The sequence below is a fragment of the Zea mays genome, chromosome 3 (assembly GCF_902167145.1).
Source record: "Zea mays cultivar B73 chromosome 3, Zm-B73-REFERENCE-NAM-5.0, whole genome shotgun sequence".
Lineage (NCBI taxonomy): Eukaryota > Viridiplantae > Streptophyta > Magnoliopsida > Poales > Poaceae > Zea > Zea mays.
Genome location: NC_050098.1, coordinates 43,640,958 through 43,662,829, shown reverse-complemented (window position 1 = coordinate 43,662,829; position 21,872 = coordinate 43,640,958). Strand labels below are relative to the sequence as shown.

Here is a 21,872-nt window from a genome sequence, read left to right as displayed (position 1 = left end):
GAAGGTCAATGATCCGAAGCTTGACGGATACTGATGAAGCTGCTGCAGAAAGCTCTAGAGAAATTTGAATCATCTTTGTAGAAAATATTGTAATTTAGGAATCAAACATTGCACTTGTAAATTTGTCCATACCTTGTAATATATTTTTACCTTTCCATCCGTGTATGAATAGCTTTGATGTGGACAAAACTTGTATTTTTTGAGCCGAAGGCGAAAAACACCTTCCCTTCTTTTCGTACACAACGAAGCATATCTTTGCTTCTTTATACTCATCGAAGCTTTATCATCAGAGCTGAAGCATTTGTTTGTACTCTATGTCATGATGATGATGATCCTACAAATGTATAAATGAATGTGTATGAATGCAATGAATGATGTGATGTAATGTGCAAATGAATGTCCATACACACGCATACGAAGCCACACCCAGACTCTGCATCCCCTCAGGAACGTCTTTTGAGTCTTAAGCTCTGCATCCCCTTAGGAATGTCTTTTGAGCTTCTTCACCTTCTATTTCGGTGGTATAAGTTCTGCATCCCCTTAGGAACGTCTTTTGAACTTATTCGCCTTCTATTTCGGCGGTATAAGTTCTGCATCCCCTTAGGAACGACTTTTGAACTTCTTCGCCTTCTATTTCAGCGGTATTTGGCTCTGCATTCCCTTAGGAACGACTTTTGAGCAGAAAACTTACGCTGCGCTCCCTTAGGAACGACTTTTTGTAGCTTCGTCGTGCTCTGCATCCCCTTGGGGACAACTTTTAAGCTTCTCCCTGCTTTTTTTCTTTTTGTGCACTCGATGGTGCATGCTCAGATTTTACATTTTACATTCTTTTGGGGGATTTGGCTCTCGTGGAACTAAATAAGAAAGGAAAAATTACAAGCTATGGCCCCATTAAAAACCTTTCTCCCCCTTTAGAAAGGAAAAGGGCACCATAGAAAAAATAAAAAAAGATTACACATAATATCACCGAAGCTCATCCGCATTCCAAGATCTAGGTATGTCGTTGTCGTCCATATCCTTCAATCTGTAAGAACCGGACCTCGACGAAGATACCACCAGAAAAGGTCCTTCCCACTTCAGCTGCAATTTGCCTACTGTGTCCGGATTGGCCACTCTCCGAAGCACTAAATGCCCTGGCTTAATATTTTTCAACCGGACTTTTCTGTCACGCCATTTTATTGTTTCGGCTTGATATTTATTGATGTTCTCCACAGCCTGAAGTCTGGTCCCTTCTATAGTATCTTTTGCTACGTGGTAATCAGCTTCGTCTTCTGTCGAAGCTGTTGTTCTTATTGACCCTGCTTCAGCTTCTTCTGGGGTTATAGCTTCGTCACCAAATAATAGTTTAAAAGGTATAAAACCTATTGATCTTAATATGGTTGTATTGTGGCTCCACACCACTTTAATCAACTCATCTGGCCACTTTCCTCAGGGCTGATTGAAGATTAGCTTCATTATTCCCGTCATTATAATGCCATTTGCTCTTTCGACCAGCCCGTTTGACTCCGGATGCCTAACTGATGCAAAATCAATCTTCGTGCCAATTTGATCACAGAAATCCTTGAACGTTTCGGCATCAAACTGTGTTCCGTTGTCCACAGTTATAGCGTTCGGCACACCAAAGCGACAAACAATATTTTGCCAGAAGAATTTCTAGACTGTAACCGAAGTTATTATAGCCAAAGGCTTTGCTTCAATCCACTTAGAAAAATATTCTACAGGCACCACAACATATCTCAAATTACCTTGCGCTAGTGGAAGTGGGCCTAACCAATCCAGGCCTCATCTTTGCAATGGCCAAGTAGGCTGTATTAGCTAGGTGAGAGATGAAGGTTGTTTCTGGTCTCTTGCACATTTTTGACAATTTTCACATTTTTGAACTAGCTCTGTTGCATCCGAAGCTGCCTTTGGCCAGTAAAATACTTGTCTAAACACTTTTCCTAGCAAGGGCCTAGACCTAATATGAGATCCACACAGATCTGCATGTATCTCCTTCATTAATTCAATACCTTCAGCTCTTGATAAACACTTGAATAGTGGAGAACAGACTCCATGTTTATATAATTCCCCTTCTATTATCACATACGATCTTGTCCTTGCTTCCATTCTCTTATTATAAGCTTCGTCATCCGAAAGGCAATTACCTTGGAGGAAAGATATAATTTCAGTCCTCCAATCTTCACTATGTACTGGGAAATTGCAAGCACTCCTCTCTCCATGAGTTCAACCGAAGGTGCCTTTATTGTTTCAAAAAATACTTCCTAAGGTAGAGGGAGTCCCTGTGCTGCTGACTTGGCTAGCAGATCTGCATGCTCATTTTCTCCTCTTGGAATATTCTTGACAGAAAAACCTTCGAAAGAAGCCTCCAACCTTCGAACTGTATCCAGATATTTTTTAAGCTTCGGGTCTCTTGACTTGCTACTTTTGTCTATATGGCCAGAAATGACTAGAGAATTAGTTTTCAGGATGGCCCTTCTTATTCTCATTGCCCTTAACTTCCGAAGCCCCAACAGAAGTGCTTCGTATTCGGCAATATTGTTTGTGCAACTGAAGTCAAGCCTTGCTGCATAACATGTTTTGACTTTTGAAGGCGCAACTAGAATAGTAGTCGCTCCTGCACCGAAGGTTCCCCAGGAACCATCGCAGAATACTGTCCAAGCTTCGGCGTCTTTGTTTATTTCTTCTTCCTGAGCCCCTGGCGTCCAGTTAGCGATGAAGTCTGCTAACGCCTGGGACTGAATTGAGGATCTATGCACATAGTCAATAGTGAATTCGTTAAGCTCCGCAGCCCATTTTCCAATCCTTCCAGTAGCTTCTCTGTTCCTCATTATGTCCTTCAGAGGCTGTGACGAAGGAACAATTATTTGATATGCTTGAAAATAATGTCGAAGCTTCCTGGAGGCCATTAACACAGCATACAACACCTTCTCCAATTCTATATAATTTTTCTTTGATAAACTTAAAACTTCGGAGACGAAGTACACTGGAGCCTGCTTTTTGACTTGGCCATCTAGCTTCTCCTGTACAAGCGCCACACTCACTGCAGAGTGCGAAGCTGCCACATATAAGAGCAATGGAGCCCCTGGCGAAGGTGGAGTTAGTGTTGTTAAATCAATCAAGTATTGCTTCAACTCTTCAAAGGCTTTTTGCTGAGCCGGGCCCCATTTAAAAACTTCAACTGACTTTAGTATTTCAAAGAATGGCAGATTTCTTTCTGCTGATCTGGATATGCATCTGTTTAATTATGCTAGTCTACCTGTCAGCCGTTGAGCCCCTTTCTTTGTGCTTGGCGGCTCCATCCAAAGGATAGCTTCAATCTTTCTTGGGTTGGCTTCAATTCCCTTCGTTGATACTAAACAACCAAGGAACTTGCCCTTCTTCGCCCTAAAAACACACTTTTTAGATTTAACTTCAGGCTAGCTTGCCTGAAATTGGCAAATATCTCTTGCAAATCAGCAATGTGATTTTCTTGCTTCGTGCTTTTGACTATGATATCATCAACATAGGTCAGTACATTCCTGCCTATTTGAGAATGAAGGACCTTGGCTGTCATTCTGCTGAAGCTTCCTCCAGCATTTTTAAGCCCCTTAGGCATCCAAAGATAGCAATATGTGCCACTGGGGGTTATGAAGCTAGTCTTTGGCTCATCTTCCTTCTTCATCCATATCTGATGATAGCCTGAGTAACAATCTAGTAGACTCATGAGCTCTAAAGAAGTTGCTGCATCTATTAGAGAGTCTATTCTTGGCAATGGGAACTCGTCCTTTGGACAAGCCTTGTTAAGATCTGTAAAATCAATGCACATTCTCCATTTACCGTTGTCCTTCTTCACCATAACAGTGTTGGCTAGCCATTCTGGGTATTTCACCTCTCTGATAACACCAGTACTAAGAAGTCTCTTCACTTCATTCTGAGCACCTTCTGCTTTGTCTTCAGACATTTTCCGAAGCCTTTGTTTTCTTGGCCTGAAGGATGGATCCACATTGAGTGAATGTTCAATGACATCTCTGTTGACACCACAGAGATCATTGGCTGACCAAGCAAAGACATCTTTGTTGTTGAATAAAAATCTTAGCAAAGTCTTCTCTTGCTCTTCAGGTAGCTAAGACCCTAGCAGTACCCTCTGTTCTGCTATGTCTTCACATAGGAGCATAGGCTTCGGCTGATCCGCCGAAGCAGCCTTCTCTCTTTTGTATTTATACTGCTCACAGGCTTTGGCTCCATCTATATTATGGATTGCCTTCGAATCTGTCCAGTTTCCTTCGGCTCTTCTGGCAGCTTCTTGACTCCCATGGACAGCAATAGGCCCTTGTTCTAAAGGTATCTTCATGCATAAATATGTTGGATGAAGTATCGCTTCAAAAGCATTAAGTGTCCATCGACCAATGATTGCATTATATGGGTACTCCATGTCAACAATGTTAAAGACAACCTGTTCAGTTCTTGTGTTATGGACGAAGCCGAAGGTCACTTGCATTATGATTTTGTCGAGTGCTACAATTTGCCTTCCTCCGAAGCCACAAAGTGGGTGTGTAGCATCATGAATCTTATCCTCTGGTTCTTGCATCTGTCTGAAGGCCTTAGCAAATATGATATCCGCTGCACTGCCTGTATCAACCAGAACATTATGGACCATGTAACACCCCACTGATCCCACACAATGGATGATACCAAAAAAACCTTTCTACAAAACTTATGCAACACATAGAGAAAGAAAGTATTGCAAAAATCCGGCAGCACCTCCCTTGAAAGTAGCATAACAAGGGAAGCATATAGTTTATACAGGATATAAAAGAAAGATAATTGACATAGTATAATCAAAATGCAGCGGTAGAAATGAACATTCATGACCAGACAAAAGATAGACAACTCAGCCCACCAAACTAAACAGTTCAACTACCATGAAAGATTAGAATGTAATAATTCCCTAGACTTGACCCTTCCTGTTTAACATCATTATTAATCAGTTATTCCTTTATTTAAAAGTGTGGTGGCCGTGCTGCTACATCCCTTCTTTCCCAAAGCAAAGATCAGGTGCCTGCATCAGACAATGCAAGAGTGAGATGACACATCTCAGCAAGTAAAAAAAACAAACAACAGTTGGACAATGCAAGCCAACCGTGCATGAGCAACCACATGGTTCCCAACTTCTTTCTTAAATATTAATTTGCAGCAAGTAAGCAAGTAATCAATTACTCAATGCCAAGATGAATTACAAAGTAAAGATCCACCTTATCCACATCACCAAAATAGGTTCCACACTTCACCCATGAATGTACATGGCTACAGATGCAATATGACTTCTGCCTTCATACCTCTAAGGATATGAAGCTGCATCATACCCCTTCTCGGGAAACATATGATGCTCATTGTACCGGTACGGTCGGACCATAAGATCGCGACGAAACTTCAATGCAATGGATGATGAATGCATTATGCATGTCAACAACATGAGTTCTTCCCAAATAAAATGTGTTAGACATATACTTCCACCCATCTCACATCAATAACCACATGGGTAACATGATCAAACCACACCCTCCACATGTATAATCAATAAAACATGAATAATTTCAAACGATGGTACCCAATTAGGAATATGGATACGAACGCAAATAGCACAAACATAATCAAGTATAAGACTCATCAATCAAAAGACGAAATAACCATCACTGTTTTACTTGCCTTTACCGAAGTTCGGGCAAAATCCCTAAGAACGATCCGGAAGTCCACCACCTGTTTTTGACACCCAACTTAGTGCACCAAATTCTCATAAAAAAACTCAAAGACAACACCGCACCTACGCGCAATCTCAAACCCCGCCGTGGTAACAATTCTCCCCTCACTAACCAAACTGCAGCGGCGCTGCTTAACAATTCCATAACTTAAAATTTAGGACAGCAGTGATGATAAACAAAAACTTCAGAGACAACTACATAAAATTCCCCACAAGTTTTGTATACAACTCATGATTGAATTCTAACATCTACTTACCTCTAAACGGCCCTCAAAATAAACCCTGCAATCTGTTTTTTTTCTGATTTGAGCAGCGACATACGCGGATTCAAACAGCGATAACTTTTAAAATATAATTCCGATTTGAGCGCATAAGTACTTGTTGGAAAGATAAGAAAAAGCCCTACATGATTCTCATACTGATTAACACTAATTACTCCCGAAACATCCCCAGAATCTGCTAACACTGCTGCTGTTCATCACTCTGAAAAATCTGTTTTCTGGACAGCCACATACCCGGATTCAAACGATGATAACTTTTAATTTATAACTCCAAATTGAGCGCATAAATACTCGTTGGAAAGATAAAATAAAGTTCTACAAGATTCTCATACTGATTAACACTAATTGCTCCCGAAAAATCCCCAGAAACTGCTAACACTGCTGCTGTTCATCACTCTGAAAAATCTGTTTTCTGGACAGCCACATACCCGGATTCAAACGATGATAACTTTTGATTTATAACTCTAAATTGAGCGCATAAATACTCGTTGGAAAGATAAAACAAAGTTCTACAAGATTCTCAAATTGATCCCCATTAAATCTTCACGAAAAAAACCTAAAAACTGCTGGAACTACCGCTGTTCATCCACCACGCAAAATTCTGGACAGCCCCCCCTCTATCTAATCGCAAACACAACATCTAATCAATTGAATCGCAGCGCAAATGAACAAGGGATGAACACAAAAGAAAAATCACCTTGGTTCTCCCCTTTTCCTTCCTCCCTTCTTCCCTCCACCAAAACGATTGGAGATTCGCACCAAGAGACGATGATCCAAGCGGCACGGAGTAGCACCTAGGGAGGAGGGGATTGGGGGGGGGGGGGCGGCTAGGGTTTTGGTGGCTGCAACAATGGAGAGAGGAGGAGGTGGGCAGGGGGGGCGGCCAAGGGGAAAGGAGGAGTGGGGGGGCGGCTGCACATGGGGGGGTAGTTAGGAGGGTGACGGCTAGGGTTTGGGAGGGCTAATGGGCCGAAACACCAATTGCGGCCCAACTATCCCACGCGACAGCTCCCGACCGCAACGCAAACGTCAAACCAAATAAATTCTACTGCCCTAGTTGCGAATGTTGTTCACAAAATTCCAAATCCCCAAAACAACAACTGGATGAGGGGAAAAAACAAAAAGAACAACCCCCAACTTCTCTTCTTTGCAAACCGGGTATCACATTCTACCCCTCTTAAAAAGAATTCAACCTCGAATTCTGACGCTTCTATCGGAATGACACAAGAAAAGATTAGCGAATCAACAACACTTACCCACAACGAAAAGTTCCGGGTACTTCTGCCGCATCAACTCCTCAAGTTCCCACGTAGCCTCGCGCTCTGACTGATTAGACCATAAGACCTTGACATACTTAATTGATCTCTTCCTCAACACACGCTCCGAGAATTCCAATATACGCACCGGACGGCACTCCAGAGTCAGATCCTGCTGCACCGCAATTGGTTCCATCTCAATCTGATGGTCCGGATCCCGCAAGAACTTCCTCAACATAGAGACATGAAAAACCGGGTGTACCCCTGCCATGGAATCCGGCAGCAGCAAGCGATAAGCCAGGCTGCCCACTCGGGCCAAGATAGTGAACGGTCCAATGTATCTTGGGCTGAGCTTCCTAGAGACACCGAACCGAACAACTCCCTTAGTGGGTGATACCCTGAGAAGGACTTGGTCACCCACAGCAAATTCCAGATCCCGCCTCCTCACATCAGCATAACTCTTCTGACGACTCTGAGCTGCCAAAATATTCTGACGAATTTCCCGAACCTTTTCAGAAGTTTGCTGAACCCAATCGGGACCAACCAGGGATCTCTCTCCCAAAGTCTCCCAGCACAGAGGAGAGATACACCGCCTGCCATACAAAGCCTCAAATGGTGCCATCTTGATGCTAGCTTGGTAGCTGTTGTTATACGCAAACTCTGCCAGAGCAAGATGATCCTCCCAGCTACCCTTCCATGACAGAACACAAGCACGCAACATATCCTCTAAGGTTTGGATTGTTCGCTCTGACTGACCATCCGTCTGAGGTTGAAAAGCGACACTAAGCGAAAGCTTGGTGCCCAATGCACTGTGGAGACTCTCCCAGAATTTGGATACAAATTTGGAGTCTCGATCAGAAACAATAGACTTAGGTACCCCGTGAAGCCTGACTACTTCCTTCATATACAAGGGAACCAAATCTGAAGCTGAATTCGCGGTCTTCATGGGAATAAAATGCGCAGACTTAGTCAAGCGATCCACTACCACCCAAATAGCATCCCTGCCACGAGGGGAACGAGGTAGACCCACCACAAAATCCATGGTGATATGCTCCCATTTCCACTCTGGAATTTCCAATGGCTTCAGCAAACCTGCAGGCCGCTTATGTTCGGCCTTCACGCGCTGACATACTTCACAGGCGGCCACATACTTAGAAATGTCAACCTTCATCCGCTTCCACCAGAAGTTTTGCTTCAAATCTCGGTACATTTTGGTTTCGCCAGGATGGACGGTGTAAGGCGTTTTATGAGCTTCTCGCAGGATATCCAGCTTCACCTCTGATTTCTGAGGCACACAAAGACGGCCCCTGAAACGAACCAAATCATTCTCATCAATGGTGAACTCCCGCGGTTTACCATCACCAACCCTCCTTCGGGCTTCCTGCAAAAGACGATCCTGCTGCTGAGCCGCACGCACTCTCTCCATAAGAGAGGATTGAATAAGCATCTGAGTCTCCTCGCTAGCGGTGCCGACATAACACAAAGCGATCCCCAAACGGTCCAGATCAGTGATCAACGGCAAGGCCACCTTTGGAACCCCGGACCTGCTAAGGGCATCCGCCACCACATTAGCCTTCCCTGGGTGATAATGAATGGACAAATCATAATCTTTAATCAATTCTAGCCACCGACGCTGCCTCAAATTCAGCTCCTTCTGAGTAAAAATATACTTGAGACTTTTGTGATCAGTGAAAATGTCACAAGCCTCGCCATAAAGGTAATGCCTCCACGACTTTAGAGCAAAAACTACCGCAGCCAATTCCAGATCATGAGTTGGATAATTCCCCTCATGCTTCCTCAACTGCCTTGAGCCATAAGCAATCACCCTGCCTTCCTGCATCAGCACACAGCCAAGACCAATACGCGAAGCATCCGTAAAAACTGTGAAACGCTTACCGCTCTCAGGCAAAGCTAGGATAGGGGCGTCCACCAACTTGCTCTTCAATGACTGATAACTGATCTCACACTCGCCGGACCAGACGAAGGGAACACCCTTCCCCAAGAGCCTAGTCAAAGGCTTAGCAATGCTGAAAAAATTTGGTACGAAACGCCGATAATACCCAGCAAGCCCCAAGAAACTTCGAATTTCAGAGACACTAGAAGGTCTCTTCCACTCCACTACAGCCGCAACATTCTTGGGGTCAACCGCAATACCCTGCTGATTAATCACGTGCCCCAGGAAAGCCACTTCAGATAGCCAAAAGGCACACTTCTTCAACTTGCCATAGAATTGATTCTTCCTTAGGGCACCCAGAACGAGACGGAGATGCTGATCATGCTCGGCCTCGGTCTTTGAATAAATCAAAATATCATCCAGGAATACGACCACAAAATCGTCCAAGAATTCATGCAGCATCCTATTCATTGCTTCCATAAACGCAGCAGGGGCATTAGTTAAGCCAAAGGACATGACTATGAACTCATAATGCCCATACCTGGTGCAGAAGGCAGTCTTCTCAATATCCTCCTCACGAATCCTCAATTGATGATAACCAGAGTTCAAATCAATTTTGGAGAACACCTGGGCACCCCTCAACTGCTCAAAGAGGACCTCAATTCGGGGAAGCGGATATTTATTCTTGATTGTCACTTGATTCAAAGCGCGATAATCCACACACAGCCGCTTGCTTTTATCCTTCTTCTCAACAAACAATACTGGGGAAGCCCATGGAGACCTGCTAGGCCTAATGAAGCCCTTAGCCAGCAGATCATCCAATTGCCGCTTTAATTCAATCTGCTCCTTTGGGGCCATTCGATACGGGGCCTTATGAATAGGCTGCGTACCCGGGATTAGCTTAATCTCAAAAGCTGCATCGCGCTCCAGAGGAATGCCTGGAAGCTCTGCTGGAAACACGTCAGCAAAGTCACACACCACCCGGATGTCCTGCACCCGCAAGGCAGCCTCGCCCTCCACCACCATAGAGAAAAAGATCCCTGACTTCCTTGACCAGCGATCAGGAAGCAATTGCGCCAACAAGGATAATGTGAACTTCGGAGAACTTCCCAAGAATACCACCTCCTTACCCGACGGCGCCTGCAATAACACTATCTTCCAGAAGCAGGATATAACCGCACGATACTGGGATAACCAATCCATACCCAAGATAACATCGAATGCCCCCAAGGAAATCACCACCAGATTAGCCGAAAAAACCTCATCAGCAAGAATGACGGAACACCCCTAACAAACTAAACAGCTACTAATGGAGCCATTAGCAGAACTGACCAAAATTGGGTGACCCAACCTCTGCACCGAAAGACCAGCCCGTGACACAAAATCCTCCGAAACAAACGAATAGCTAGCGCCAGAGTCAAAAAGAGCATGGGCTGCAAATGAATCAACTGAAATCGTACCTGTCACCACGTCTCCTTGCTCCCTGCCATCCGTAGCGGGTAGCACATAAGCTCCAGAAATACCCGCAGAAGAGGAAGCTCCCGGAGTGAAATTAACAGAAGAACCCCACTGAGCCACCGGAGGGGGCTGGCGTGGAGCTCCAAACTGAGACAGCACAGGGGTAGACGGCGCAGGAGTAGGCACAACCTGATACTGCGGAAAACCTTGCATCGGCACGAACTGAGAAGTCCCAGGCACATAAAGCTGCTGTGGAGGAAGAGGAACTGAAAACTGCTGCTCAGCACTTGACATCATATTGATAGTGCCCTGAGAAGAGGAGGAAGCTATCGGCTCCCATCTGAGCTTCCCATTGGGATTCCTCCTACACACCACATCCTTGTGGTCCTGACTGCAGATAGAACACCTGCCACTCCACTGGCACTCTGCACGGCGATGCGCATCTCCACAGCGGAAACACACCAGCCCCAACCCGGGCTTAGGAACGGCCCGAAACCTCTGAGTACTTCCTCCTGAAGTACCTGAGTCAGAAGATTTGCCACGGTAAGGATGGTGGCGCTGATGCTGAGACTTGCCCCTCTTGTGAGCTGGACCTCCAGTGCTGCCCCTCCTCGTGTCCTGGCTACGAGGTTGATCAACACCCGAAGACTTCTGCGACTCCATGGTGTACTGGTGTTGCATCTCCACACCCAGCGCCTGCTCCACTGTGGTACGGAAGTCCACCAACGGAAAGGCCCCCAGAGCATGCCTGATAGAAGGCTTCAGACCCTGACGGAATTGGCTCGCCTTCTCCATCTCATTATAAGCCACATGAGGGACAAAGCGGACCATTTTGTTGAAGCCCACCTCATACTCTGTGACAGACTTCTTCTCCTGCTTGTAGGACTGCAAGTCAATCTTCATTTTCTCCAGAAAGGTGACCGGGTAGAATCTCCTTTCGAACTGCCTGATGAAAACATCCCATGATAGGACTCCTGGTGAGGAGGAGTGCGCTGCCTGCACGCCTCTCCACCAAATCTGCGCCTCACCCTTCAGCAGCTGAGTGCCAAAGCGAACCCGATCTCCATAAGCAATCTCGAAGACATTCATCTTATCCTCCACATAAGTCAGCCAATCTGCCGCCTCGACCGGAGTACCACTGCCATCAAAAGAATCCAACTTCATGCCCATCCACTGCATCAGAGAGAGACCACTGACTGGAAGAGGCACCTCGGCCCCGCCACCAGGAACAGCACCCGCAGGGACAGCGCCCCCGGGCACTTCTCCACCTCCAGCACCCTGAGCAGCACCTGCAGGGGCGACAGGAATGGCTTGCCTCAGAAGGGCCAACTCCTGCTGCATGGCCTGCATCGCGGCTAACATTGCCGCCGGACTCATCGAGTCCCCACTAGGAGCTTGCGGACTACCCCGAGCTCTACGAGGCGGCATAGCTGTAGCCACAGGGATGAGAATAGTAAGTATATGAGATAAGCATAGCATCTCCCTAGATAATGTCAAAACTAGCACAGAGAATAACATAATCATATCAATAGCAAGACCGAAAACCCATCCTACATGTGCAGTGTGTCAATTTATTACTACTCCACTTGCTAGGACCTACAGCCTATGCCTCTGATACCAACTGTAACACCCCACTGATCCCACACAATGGATGATACCAAAAAAACCTTTCTACAAAACTTATGCAACACATAGAGAAAGAAAGTATTGCAAAAATCCGGCAGCACCTCCCTTGAAAGTAGCATAACAAGGGAAAAGGGAAGCATATAGTTTATACATGATATAAAAGAAAGATAATTGACATAGTATAATCAAAATGCAGCGGTAGAAATGAACATTCATGACCAGACAAAAGATAGACAACTCAGCCCACCAAACTAAACAGTTCAACTACCATGAAAGATTAGAATGTAATAATTCCCTAGACTTGACCCTTCCTGTTTAACATCATTATTAATCAGTTATTCCTTTATTTAAAAGTGTGGTGGCCGTGCTGCTACATCCCTTCTTTCCCAAAGCAAAGATCAGGTGCCTGCATCAGACAATGCAAGAGTGAGATGACACATCTCAGCAAGTAAAAAAAACAAACAACAGTTGGACAATGCAAGCCAACCGTGCATGAGCAACCACATGGTTCCCAACTTCTTTCTTAAATATTAATTTGCAGCAAGTAAGCAAGTAATCAATTACTCAATGCCAAGATGAATTACAAAGTAAAGATCCACCTTATCCACATCACCAAAATAGGTTCCACACTTCACCCATGAATGTACATGGCTACAGATGCAATATGACTTCTGCCTTCATACCTCTAAGGATATGAAGCTGCATCATACCCCTTCTCGGGAAACATATGATGCTCATTGTACCGGTACGGTCGGACCATAAGATCGCGACGAAACTTCAATGCAATGGATGATGAATGCATTATGCATGTCAACAACATGAGTTCTTCCCAAATAAAATGTGCTAGACATATACTTCCACCCATCTCACATCAATAACCACATGGGTAACATGATCAAACCACACCCTCCACATGTATAATCAATAAAACATGAATAATTTCAAACGATGGTACCCAATTAGGAATATGGATACGAACGCAAATAGCACAAACATAATCAAGTATAAGACTCATCAATCAAAAGACGAAATAACCATCACTGTTTTACTTGCCTTTACCGAAGTTCGGGCAAAATCCCTAAGAACGATCCGGAAGTCCACCACCTGTTTTTGACACCCAACTTAGTGCACCAAATTCTCATAAAAAAACTCAAAGACAACACCGCACCTACGCGCAATCTCAAACCCCGCCGTGGTAACAATTCTCCCCTCACTAACCAAACTGCAGCGGCGCTGCTTAACAATTCCATAACTTAAAATTTAGGACAGCAGTGATGATAAACAAAAACTTCAGAGACAACTACATAAAATTCCCCACAAGTTTTGTATACAACTCATGATTGAATTCTAACATCTACTTACCTCTAAACGGCCCTCAAAATAAACCCTGCAATCTGTTTTTTTTCTGATTTGAGCAGCGACATACGCGGATTCAAACAGCGATAACTTTTAAAATATAATTCCGATTTGAGCGCATAAGTACTTGTTGGAAAGATAAGAAAAAGCCCTACATGATTCTCATACTGATTAACACTAATTACTCCCGAAACATCCCCAGAATCTGCTAACACTGCTGCTGTTCATCACTCTGAAAAATCTGTTTTCTGGACAGCCACATACCCGGATTCAAACGATGATAACTTTTAATTTATAACTCCAAATTGAGCGCATAAATACTCGTTGGAAAGATAAAATAAAGTTCTACAAGATTCTCATACTGATTAACACTAATTGCTCCCGAAAAATCCCCAGAAACTACTAACACTGCTGCTGTTCATCACTCTGAAAAATCTGTTTTCTGGACAGCCACATACCCGGATTCAAACGATGATAACTTTTGATTTATAACTCTAAATTGAGCGCATAAATACTCGTTGGAAAGATAAAACAAAGTTCTACAAGATTCCCAAATTGATCCCCATTAAATCTTCACGAAAAAAACCTAAAAACTGCTGGAACTACCGCTGTTCATCCACCACGCAAAATTCTGGACAGCCCCCCCTCTATCTAATCGCAAACACAACATCTAATCAATTGAATCGCAGCGCAAATGAACAAGGGATGAACACAAAAGAAAAATCACCTTGGTTCTCCCCTTTTCCTTCCTCCCTTCTTCCCTCCACCAAAACGATTGGAGATTCGCACCAAGAGACGATGATCCAAGCGGCACGGAGTAGCACCTAGGGAGGAGGGGATTGGGGGGGCGGCTAGGGTTTTGGTGGCTGCAACAATGGAGAGAGGAGGAGGTGGGCAGGGGGGGCGGCCAAGGGGAAAGGAGGAGTGGGGGGGGCGGCTGCACATGGGGGGTAGTTAGGAGGGTGACGGCTAGGGTTTGGGAGGGCTAATGGGCCGAAACACCAATTGCGGCCCAACTATCCCACGCGACAGCTCCCGACCGCAACGCAAACGTCAAACCAAATAAATTCTACTGCCCTAGTTGCGAATGTTGTTCACAAAATTCCAAATCCCCAAAACAACAACTGGATGAGGGGAAAAAACAAAAAGAACAACCCCCAACTTCTCTTCTTTGCAAACCGGGTATCACATTCTACCCCTCTTAAAAAGAATTCAACCTCGAATTCTGACGCTTCTATCGGAATGACACAAGAAAAGATTAGCGAATCAACAACACTTACCCACAACGAAAAGTTCCGGGTACTTCTGCCGCATCAACTCCTCAAGTTCCCACGTAGCCTCGCGCTCTGACTGATTAGACCATAAGACCTTGACATACTTAATTGATCTCTTCCTCAACACACGCTCCGAGAATTCCAATATACGCACCGGACGGCACTCCAGAGTCAGATCCTGCTGCACCGCAATTGGTTCCATCTCAATCTGATGGTCCGGATCCCGCAAGAACTTCCTCAACATAGAGACATGAAAAACCGGGTGTACCCCTGCCATGGAATCCGGCAGCAGCAAGCGATAAGCCAGGCTGCCCACTCGGGACAAGATAGTGAACGGTCCAATGTATCTTGGGCTGAGCTTCCTAGAGACACCGAACCGAACAACTCCCTTAGTGGGTGATACCCTGAGAAGGACTTGGTCACCCACAGCAAATTCCAGATCCCGCCTCCTCACATCAGCATAACTCTTCTGACGACTCTGAGCTGCCAAAATATTCTGACGAATTTCCCGAACCTTTTCAGAAGTTTGCTGAACCCAATCGGGACCAACCAGGGATCTCTCTCCCAAAGTCTCCCAGCACAGAGGAGAGATACACCGCCTGCCATACAAAGCCTCAAATGGTGCCATCTTGATGCTAGCTTGGTAGCTGTTGTTATACGCAAACTCTGCCAGAGCAAGATGATCCTCCCAGCTACCCTTCCATGACAGAACACAAGCACGCAACATATCCTCTAAGGTTTGGATTGTTCGCTCTGACTGACCATCCGTCTGAGGTTGAAAAGCGACACTAAGCGAAAGCTTGGTGCCCAATGCACTGTGGAGACTCTCCCAGAATTTGGATACAAATTTGGAGTCTCGATCAGAAACAATAGACTTAGGTACCCCGTGAAGCCTGACTACTTCCTTCATATACAAGGGAACCAAATCTGAAGCTGAATTCGTGGTCTTCATGGGAATAAAATGCGCAGACTTAGTCAAGCGATCCACTACCACCCAAATAGCATCCCTGCCACGAGGGGAACGAGGTAGACCCACCACAAAATCCATGGTGATATGCTCCCATTTCCACTCTAGAATTTCCAATGGCTTCAGCAAACCTGCAGGCCGCTTATGTTCGGCCTTCACGCGCTGACATACTTCACAGGCGGCCACATACTTAGAAATGTCAACCTTCATCCGCTTCCACCAGAAGTTTTGCTTCAAATCTCGGTACATTTTGGTTTCGCCAGGATGGACGGTGTAAGGCGTTTTATGAGCTTCTCACAGGATATCCAGCTTCACCTCTGATTTCTGAGGCACACAAAGACGGCCCCTGAAACGAACCAAATCATTCTCATCAATGGTGAACTCCCGCGGTTTACCATCACCAACCCTCCTTCGGGCTTCCTGCAAAAGACGATCCTGCTGCTGAGCCGCACGCACTCTCTCCATAAGAGAGGATTGAATAAGCATCTGAGTCTCCTCGCTAGCGGTGCCGACATAACACAAAGCGATCCCCAAACGGTCCAGATCAGTGATCAACGGCAAGGCCACCTTTGGAACCCCGGACCTGCTAAGGGCATCCGCCACCACATTAGCCTTCCCTGGGTGATAATGAATGGACAAATCATAATCTTTAATCAATTCTAGCCACCGACGCTGCCTTAAATTCAGCTCCTTCTGAGTAAAAATATACTTGAGACTTTTGTGATCAGTGAAAATGTCACAAGCCTCGCCATAAAGGTAATGCCTCCACGACTTTAGAGCAAAAACTACCGCAGCCAATTCCAGATCATGAGTTGGATAATTCCCCTCATGCTTCCTCAACTGCCTTGAGCCATAAGCAATCACCCTGCCTTCCTGCATCAGCACACAGCCAAGACCAATACGCGAAGCATCCGTAAAAACTGTGAAACGCTTACCGCTCTCAGGCAAAGCTAGGATAGGGGCGTCCACCAACTTGCTCTTCAATGACTGATAACTGATCTCACACTCGCCGGACCAGACGAAGGGAACACCCTTCCCCAAGAGCCTAGTCAAAGGCTTAGCAATGCTGAAAAAATTTGGTACGAAACGCCGATAATACCCAGCAAGCCCCAAGAAACTTCGAATTTCAGAGACACTAGAAGGTCTCTTCCACTCCACTACAGCCGCAACATTCTTGGGGTCAACCGCAATACCCTGCTGATTAATCACGTGCCCCAGGAAAGCCACTTCAGATAGCCAAAAGGCACACTTCTTCAACTTGCCATAGAATTGATTCTTCCTTAGGGCACCCAGAACGAGACGGAGATGCTGATCATGCTCGGCCTCGGTCTTTGAATAAATCAAAATATCATCCAGGAATACGACCACAAAATCGTCCAAGAATTCATGCAGCATCCTATTCATTGCTTCCATAAACGCAGCAGGGGCATTAGTTAAGCCAAAGGACATGACTATGAACTCATAATGCCCATACCTGGTGCAGAAGGCAGTCTTCTCAATATCCTCCTCACGAATCCTCAATTGATGATAACCAGAGTTCAAATCAATTTTGGAGAACACCTGGGCACCCCTCAACTGCTCAAAGAGGACCTCAATTCGGGGAAGCGGATATTTATTCTTGATTGTCACTTGATTCAAAGCGTGATAATCCACACACAGCCGCTTGCTTTTATCCTTCTTCTCAACAAACAATACTGGGGAAGCCCATGGAGACCTGCTAGGCCTAATGAAGCCCTTAGCCAGCAGATCATCCAATTGCCGCTTTAATTCAATCTGCTCCTTTGGGGCCATTCGATACGGGGCCTTATGAATAGGCTGCGTACCCAGGATTAGCTTAATCTCAAAAGCTGCATCGCGCTCCGGAGGAATGCCTGGAAGCTCTGCTGGAAACACGTCAGCAAAGTCACACACCACCCGGATGTCCTGCACCCGCAAGGCAGCCTCGCCCTCCACCACCATAGAGAAAAAGATCCCTGACTTCCTTGACCAGCGATCAGGAAGCAATTGCGCCAACAAGGATAATGTGAACTTCGGAGAACTTCCCAAGAATACCACCTCCTTACCCGACGGCGCCTGCAATAACACTGTCTTCCAGAAGCAGGATATAACCGCACGATACTGGGATAACCAATCCATACCCAAGATAACATCGAATGCCCCCAAGGAAATCACCACCAGATTAGCCGAAAAAACCTCATCAGCAAGAATGACGGAACACCCCTAACAAACTAAACAGCTACTAATGGAGCCATTAGCAGAACTGACCAAAATTGGGTGACCCAACCTCTGCACCGAAAGACCAGCCCGCGACACAAAATCCTCCGAAACAAACGAATAGCTAGCGCCAGAGTCAAAAAGAGCATGGGCTGCAAATGAATCAACTGAAATCGTACCTGTCACCACGTCTCCTTGCTCCCTGCCATCCGTAGCGGGTAGCACATAAGCTCCAGAAATACCCGCAGAAGAGGAAGCTCCCGGAGTGAAATTAACAGAAGAACCCCACTGAGCCACCGGAGGGGGCTGGCGTGGAGCTCCAAACTGAGACAGCACAGGGGTAGACGGCGCAGGAGTAGGCACAACCTGATACTGCGGAAAACCTTGCATCGGCACGAACTGAGAAGTCCCAGGCACATAAAGCTGCTGTGGAGGAAGAGGAACTGAAAACTGCTGCTCAGCACTTGACATCATATTGATAGTGCCCTGAGAAGAGGAGGAAGCTATCGGCTCCCATCTGAGCTTCCCATTGGGATTCCTCCTACACACCACATCCTTGTGGTCCTGACTGCAGATAGAACACCTGCCACTCCACTGGCACTCTGCACGGCGATGCGCATCTCCACAGCGGAAACACACCAGCCCCAACCCGGGCTTAGGAACGGCCCGAAACCTCTGAGTACTTCCTCCTGAAGTACCTGAGTCAGAAGATTTGCCACGGTAAGGATGGTGGCGCTGATGCTGAGACTTGCCCCTCTTGTGAGCTGGACCTCCAGTGCTGCCCCTCCTCGTGTCCTGGCTACGAGGTTGATCAACACCCGAAGACTTCTGCGACTCCATGGTGTACTGGTGTTGCATCTCCACACCCAGCGCCTGCTCCACTGTGGTACGGAAGTCCACCAACGGAAAGGCCCCCAGAGCATGCCTGATAGAAGGCTTCAGACCCTGACGGAATTGGCTCGCCTTCTCCATCTCATTATAAGCCACATGAGGGACAAAGCGGACCATTTTGTTGAAGCCCACCTCATACTCTGTGACAGACTTCTTCTCCTGCTTGTAGGACTGCAAGTCAATCTTCATTTTCTCCAGAAAGGTGACCGGGTAGAATCTCCTTTCGAACTGCCTGATGAAAACATCCCATGATAGGACTCCTGGTGAGGAGGAGTGCGCTGCCTGCACGCCTCTCCACCAAATCTGCGCCTCACCCTTCAGCAGCTGAGTGCCAAAGCGAACCCGATCTCCATAAGCAATCTCGAAGACATTCATCTTATCCTCCACATAAGTCAGCCAATCTGCCGCCTCGACCGGAGTACCACTGCCATCAAAAGAATCCAACTTCATGCCCATCCACTGCATCAGAGAGAGACCACTGACTGGAAGAGGCACCTCGGCCCCGCCACCAGGAACAGCACCCGCAGGGACAGCGCCCCCGGGCACTTCTCCACCTCCAGCACCCTGAGCAGCACCTGCAGGGGCGACAGGAATGGCTTGCCTCAGAAGGGCCAACTCCTGCTGCATGGCCTGCATCGCGGCTAACATTGCCGCCGGACTCATCGAGTCCCCACTAGGAGCTTGCGGACTACCCCGAGCTCTACGAGGCGGCATAGCTATAGCCACAGGGATGAGAATAGTAAGTATATGAGATAAGCATAGCATCTCCCTAGATAATGTCAAAACTAGCACAGAGAATAACATAATCATATCAATAGCAAGACCGAAAACCCATCCTACATGTGCAGTGTGTCAATTTATTACTACTCCACTTGCTAGGACCTACAGCCTATGCCTCTGATACCAACTGTAACACCCCACTGATCCCACACAATGGATGATACCAAAAAAACCTTTCTACAAAACTTATGCAACACATAGAGAAAGAAAGTATTGCAAAAATCCGGCAGCACCTCCCTTGAAAGTAGCATAACAAGGGAAGCATATAGTTTATACAGGATATAAAAGAAAGATAATTGACATAGTATAATCAAAATGCAGCGGTAGAAATGAACATTCATGACCAGACAAAAGATAGACAACTCAGCCCACCAAACTAAACAGTTCAACTACCATGAAAGATTAGAATGTAATAATTCCCTAGACTTGACCCTTCCTGTTTAACATCATTATTAATCAGTTATTCCTTTATTTAAAAGTGTGGTGGCCGTGCTGCTACATCCCTTCTTTCCCAAAGCAAAGATCAGGTGCCTGCATCAGACAATGCAAGAGTGAGATGACACATCTCAGCAAGTAAAAAAAACAAACAACAGTTGGACAATGCAAGCCAACCGTGCATGAGCAACCACATGGTTCCCAACTTCTTTCTTAAATATTAATTTGCAGCAAGTAAGCAAGTAATCAATTACTCAATGCCAAGATGAATTACAAAGTAAAGATCCACCTTATCCACATCACCAAAATAGGTTCCACACTTCACCCATGAATGTACATGGCTACAGATGCAATATGACTTCTGCCTTCATACCTCTAAGGATATGAAGCTGCATCATACCCCTTCTCGGGAAACATATGATGCTCATTGTACCGGTACGGTCGGACCATAAGATCGCGACGAAACTTCAATGCAATGGATGATGAATGCATTATGCATGTCAACAACATGAGTTCTTCCCAAATAAAATGTGCTAGACATATACTTCCACCCATCTCACATCAATAACCACATGGGTAACATGATCAAACCACACCCTCCACATGTATAATCAATAAAACATGAATAATTTCAAACGATGGTACCCAATTAGGAATATGGATACGAACGCAAATAGCACAAACATAATCAAGTATAAGACTCATCAATCAAAAGACGAAATAACCATCACTGTTTTACTTGCCTTTACCGAAGTTCGGGCAAAATCCCTAAGAACGATCCGGAAGTCCACCACCTGTTTTTGACACCCAACTTAGTGCACCAAATTCTCATAAAAAAACTCAAAGACAACACCGCACCTACGCGCAATCTCAAACCCCGCCGTGGTAACAATTCTCCCCTCACTAACCAAACTGCAGCGGCGCTGCTTAACAATTCCATAACTTAAAATTTAGGACAGCAGTGATGATAAACAAAAACTTCAGAGACAACTACATAAAATTCCCCACAAGTTTTGTATACAACTCATGATTGAATTCTAACATCTACTTACCTCTAAACGGCCCTCAAAATAAACCCTGCAATCTGTTTTTTTTCTGATTTGAGCAGCGACATACGCGGATTCAAACAGCGATAACTTTTAAAATATAATTCCGATTTGAGCGTATAAGTACTTGTTGGAAAGATAAGAAAAAGCCCTACATGATTCTCATACTGATTAACACTAATTACTCCCGAAACATCCCCAGAATCTGCTAACACTGCTGCTGTTCATCACTCTGAAAAATCTGTTTTCTGGACAGCCACATACCCGGATTCAAACGATGATAACTTTTAATTTATAACTCCAAATTGAGCGCATAAATACTCGTTGGAAAGATAAAACAAAGTTCTACAAGATTCTCATACTGATTAACACTAATTGCTCCCGAAAAATCCCCAGAAACTGCTAACACTGCTGCTGTTCATCACTCTGAAAAATCTGTTTTCTGGACAGCCACATACCCGGATTCAAACGATGATAACTTTTGATTTATAACTCTAAATTGAGCGCATAAATACTTGTTGAAAAGATAAAACAAAGTTCTACAAGATTCCCAAATTGATCCCCATTAAATCTTCACGAAAAAAACCTAAAAACTGCTGGAACTACCGCTGTTCATCCACCACGCAAAATCACTACAGGAAACTGGTTAAAGAACGT

The 21,872-nt window shown here is 45.4% G+C and overlaps 2 protein-coding genes across 2 annotated transcripts; both read right to left on the bottom strand.

Annotated features, from left to right (window-relative positions):
- Positions 1–7,287: 7,287 nt before the first annotated feature.
- On the bottom strand, positions 7,288–10,839 carry LOC118476792 (uncharacterized; the record flags this gene model as incomplete). The annotated part of the gene is made up of 2 exons (XM_035966567.1): positions 10,816–10,839; positions 7,288–7,746 (listed from the first exon to the last, which is right to left on the bottom strand). Coding segments are annotated over exons 1-2 (483 nt in total), but the record flags the coding sequence as incomplete, so codon positions are not given.
- Positions 10,840–14,901: 4,062 nt separating this feature from the next.
- On the bottom strand, positions 14,902–18,453 carry LOC118476791 (uncharacterized; the record flags this gene model as incomplete). The annotated part of the gene is made up of 2 exons (XM_035966566.1): positions 18,430–18,453; positions 14,902–15,360 (listed from the first exon to the last, which is right to left on the bottom strand). Coding segments are annotated over exons 1-2 (483 nt in total), but the record flags the coding sequence as incomplete, so codon positions are not given.
- Between the last annotated feature and the right edge of the window lie 3,419 nt (positions 18,454–21,872).